This window comes from Nematolebias whitei, chromosome 5 (genome assembly GCF_014905685.2).
Source record: "Nematolebias whitei isolate Nwh7 chromosome 5, NemWhi1, whole genome shotgun sequence".
Lineage (NCBI taxonomy): Eukaryota > Metazoa > Chordata > Actinopteri > Cyprinodontiformes > Rivulidae > Nematolebias > Nematolebias whitei.
The window spans coordinates 3,189,880-3,194,353 of NC_056502.1; the positions used below are offsets into that span (position 1 = coordinate 3,189,880).

At 38.3% G+C, this 4,474-nt stretch overlaps 2 protein-coding genes across 2 annotated transcripts in view; one reads left to right on the top strand and one right to left on the bottom strand.

Annotated features, from left to right (window-relative positions):
* Positions 1–4,474, top strand: part of LOC119409615 (thrombospondin type-1 domain-containing protein 7A) — a 351,078-nt gene that overhangs the window by 190,214 nt on the left and 156,390 nt on the right. The window lies entirely within an intron of this gene.
* On the bottom strand, positions 94–3,727 carry wdr73 (WD repeat domain 73). The gene is made up of 7 exons (XM_037676070.1): positions 3,666–3,727; positions 3,319–3,386; positions 3,010–3,095; positions 2,838–2,926; positions 1,668–1,735; positions 570–731; positions 94–491 (listed from the first exon to the last, which is right to left on the bottom strand). Exons 1-7 carry the CDS (start codon positions 3,725–3,727, stop codon positions 94–96), a joined length of 933 nt encoding a protein of 310 aa, XP_037531998.1.

The window sequence follows — 4,474 nt, forward strand, 5'->3', positions numbered from 1 at the left end:
AAAAGATAAATGAGCCCAAATGTTGTTTTACTGTTGATAAAATTAATTAACTATTAAAACATCTTTACTCAAAGCCTTTGTATATTCTTGATGTTAAATCTGCATCAGTGTGTGTAAACACCGACCTGACACTGAGATGTATCCGTCCAGCGTCGGAGCCCAGGACACCGTCACGTCCTTCAGTTCGTGGGGACGTGTCTGGATGTCCAGCTGAGCCTGACACACGACGCCTCCCAAACTCCTCCAATCTGACACGACTGCCCGTCCAGAGGAGGAGAGTCTGACAAGCTTGCAGTCAGCCTGCTGTGGAGCTACAGAGGTGTCTGTCCACCAGACACCTGATTCGTCTGAGGGTGTGGGTGGAGGAAGACGCTGAGGAGCAGCAGAAGTCCGGGCGTCTGCGACGTAAACGCTCCCGTCAGAGCAGCTGGCCAAAAAAACGGAGTCGCTCACAAACTGTAAGGAGCTCAGAGGTTTGTCTGAACTCGTCTCTGTTGGAGGAACACAAACGCACGGTGTTACCTGAACATTACGACAGTCAGTCATCTGTACAGAGGAAATAGTTTTACCGAGTTTATAAAGAGTCTGTCCTGAGATCAGCTGCGTCAGCTGGACGCTGCTGCTTCGCGCTCCGTGAAGGACTTGAGGTGGAGTCGAAGGTGGAGCTGCGATCCTGCTGCCGGTCTCTGACACATTCCCTCCCTTAACACTTCCCGTCCTCCTGATCACATCTGTTGTTACACAAAAGACAATAGTTTAAAACAGATACAAACCATAAACACCGTCTAAAATAACAGAACGTGAATTGAGACCTTAGTGGTGTCATTAGCATGAAGAAGTATTAATATTTTGTGGGTTAAGTTTTGAATTTGTGCTTATAACTAACACAAACTGAGAAATACTGCAGATCATTTCAGAACTGGAGGTCGAGTTGGGGTAAGATAGAAGAGCCTCGTATAGTTGCTAAGACAGCAGTTTTGCATCATTATAAATCAAAACAAGTTCAAAATTCAGATTTACTTTATACACAAACTACTGCAAAAAAACAAGATATTAAAACCTTTAATGTGAACTTTCATATATCTTGCACGTGTAATATTTTACAACAGATATATTTTCCTAACAACCATGTGACGCAAAACATTTAAAAACCTGAACTTTTTTTTTTGTCCAAAACAAGAAAATCTGTGTTTACACTGAATAACCATCAATGAAATGTTTAATTAACATTCCTTACAAGAAAATAACTTCAGTGTTTTATTTCTAAGGACACAAATAATGCTCGTTTTCAAATACAACTCTGTAAATGTCTCCTACACTTTAAAACGTAATGGATCTGTGACGATAAAATCAGCCTCGAGTATTTGTCCAGCGGCTGCAAAGAGAGTTTTATTCATGACAAGCTTGTAGTTTTCTTGCCTTTCACTTAGTTGATACAAATAACAACATTAAGGTAAAACTTTTATCAGTTTTCTACAACTCATTTTTACCCATGATGCTACAAATCATTTTTGAATACAGCCAGTATCCGTCATTGTTTGACTGCTGTTTTGTGGTGTTAAGTTTTGATCTGATGATCAGTTGTTTCCTCAAATATTTATCAGGATGTCTCTATTCTGGTGTTAAACCTTGTGTCACGTCACATGCTGGAGTAAAATTAATCTCACCGCTGTCGTCTCCTCCGAGGTCCCACACCTGCAGGTCGGTGTTCTGCCCATCGTTGGTCACAACACACCTGATGTTAATTAAAGGAATACGAAAGATGTGATTAAGCAAAGCTAGGTGGAAACAATATAAAATACGACATCATTCAGTTCAAACAAGGACTTTCAGTCAGAAGTACCACCAACAAATCTAAAACAAACCCTCATTAAAGTAAAAATACACGAGCAGCCAGTTGGAGTCCCTAACAGTTCATTTTTGTCACCTATTTAACTGATTAACCTCTTTGTACTGAAAATGTAAATAAAAAACAAATAACAGGGGAAGCATGTACTAGATGTTTGGCAAACTGGCTCAAAATAACTTTAATTTATCATGTGAATTGCTGCAGATTAAAATTCTGTAACTACTGCTTCGTTAAAAGGCCAACCAACAAACTGTCACAACTTTAATTTGATTAAAGAGTAGTTTCACATGTTTTAAAACCAATGAGCACACCGACGGAGTAAGAACTCTGCAGTTTACTGTTATTATTGATGAAACAATGAAGCTGTTTAATTTCAGTGGTGACTCATTTATAATGGCACTTTTTAGAACCAGTCATTCAATTCAAAACAATCAGCACAAGAGAAAATGGGACAAAAATACATTAGTGAAAAGGTTAGAAGTGATAAATATGTTAACACAATGTGTGCTGGGTTTCTTTTGTCGGAGCATGCCATATTGTTTATTATACAAACTGTTGAATTACTCAGTAAGTTTCTTTCAGCTGCTCCCTTCTTCAGGGGGCACCACAGCGAGCGAGCTCACATGAAAGATTTGGCAATTTGTTAAACGCCGGATGCCGTCCTGACGCAACCTGGGCTCGAACCCGCAACCTCAGGATTACAAGACCACGGCACCGATCTACCACAGCCTCTCTGATGACTTAGTAAAATATCAGTCCAGTCAGATTTTGTGCTTGATATGTAATTTATTTCACATTTTTTAATTATTTATCACTTTCTTTGGAAATAATACATTATTTTAAATTTGTCAAAGTAAATTCCATAAAAGAAACGTTGAACCAAAAGTCAAAGTCCGTTAAAACTTCTCACAGGAATCGGACGCGAGCGGAGAGAATGACAAACGTCCAGCGCAGGTAATCTACGTGGAATGTCTTCGTCAGAACTCACCTGGTACCTGGGACGTGTTTCAAGCAGCGAGTCGGACCTTCTGTAAAACCACCATGGACAACTTTGAAATCCCGTTCTGCACAGAGACCCTGAACATATCACCGCATAGCAACGCTTACAAACATCTGGACATTTTCATAATAAAAAGATTACACTTTTATTGATGCGTTACCTTGTTTTCATCCGCAAAAAGTTTCAGTGGCAAACGAAGTTCCAAAATTTCATTTTTAGAAGAGCTGTAGCCAGCGACACAGACGGCTTCAAAACACAAGAAATACAATCAATGAATACAATCAAAGCAGCTACAGTCCTGACTTCATATATTCTTAAATATAGCTGTGCAACCCCCCCATTATTGTTGATATTCTCCACTGAAGCTTTTCATTGTGCTTGTTTTAAACTATCCCCACAACAAACATAGAAATCCTAATAAATGATCAAATAACAAAAACATTTGGTGATAATGACTGGTTCAACTTGCTCTTTCCTGAAGTCCACTCGATGACCTGAGTGGGGTGTTCCAGCTGAAACACATGGAGATCTTTGTACCTGTAAGAACAGAAACATTGAAAATATCAAACTTTTGGTCTAATTACTCAAATTAACTTTTCTTTTTTTGGTGTGAATATAAGTTTCTAACATTAAAAAAGTAGCCACACATTTAAACAAATGGTGTTAATTCAACTTTTTTTGAATTTGACATGTAATGTCTTCACAAATACTGTTTGGTTCATCTTTAGTGTGACATTATTTTAAAAGCAAGCTCTCGTCGCTGGTAGCTGACATAATAAAACACGACGCTTAGACAAAAAGTAAATGTTTTCTCACGTTTTCAGGGACTCGATAAACCAGTCATCTAAAGTTTCAAACTCATCCTGCATCTCTACCATCATCTTTTCTTTCACTTTACAGCAGAATGAACGCTTCAGTTCAACTTCCTGAACTTTTCATTCAGACCGCTGGTGAAGAACCACAGCGCCCCCTGCTGGTCTGGAGCTCCTCCTGGTCAATGCAGGGTACTGCAGTCCAGCGTGTTTCATTAAATGTATATGGTTATTTTTAAATTGTTCCAGGATTAAAATTTAAGAAATTGTATTGCTTGAAATGACATATTAAGCTCTTCTGTGATAATTTGATTTATTATAGAAACAAAAATACAATTTTGGGTGGATTTACCACACACTGACAGAGTTCAAACTAAAACATTTTTTGTTTAATTCCATAACAATAACCGGATGACGATGTTTTACCTATTCATATGACCTGTTTTAATGTTTGAATGAAGTGCAAACAAACCCTTGAATATTATACTCAATTAAGATTTTTTTTAAAGATTTATTTTAATAAACCTTGATATGTTTAACAACAAAAAAGGTTGAATCGTGTCATCTGGACTTCGTTTTTTTGTTAAAAAGAAACGTTTCGCCCCTCATCCAAGAGGTTTCGTCAGTCTGAGGCCTAGCCATCTGGTATTACCCAGAAGCCACCCTGACTCTTGTGTTTCAAGCCTGCCTCAGATACCCCTGAAGTCTGGCCTTTTCACTAATGGTTTCAAAAACACAAAGTTTGTTTTCTCAGTCATCCAGGTATATAACAACAAAAAAGGTTGAATCATGTCATCTGGACTTCGTTTTTTT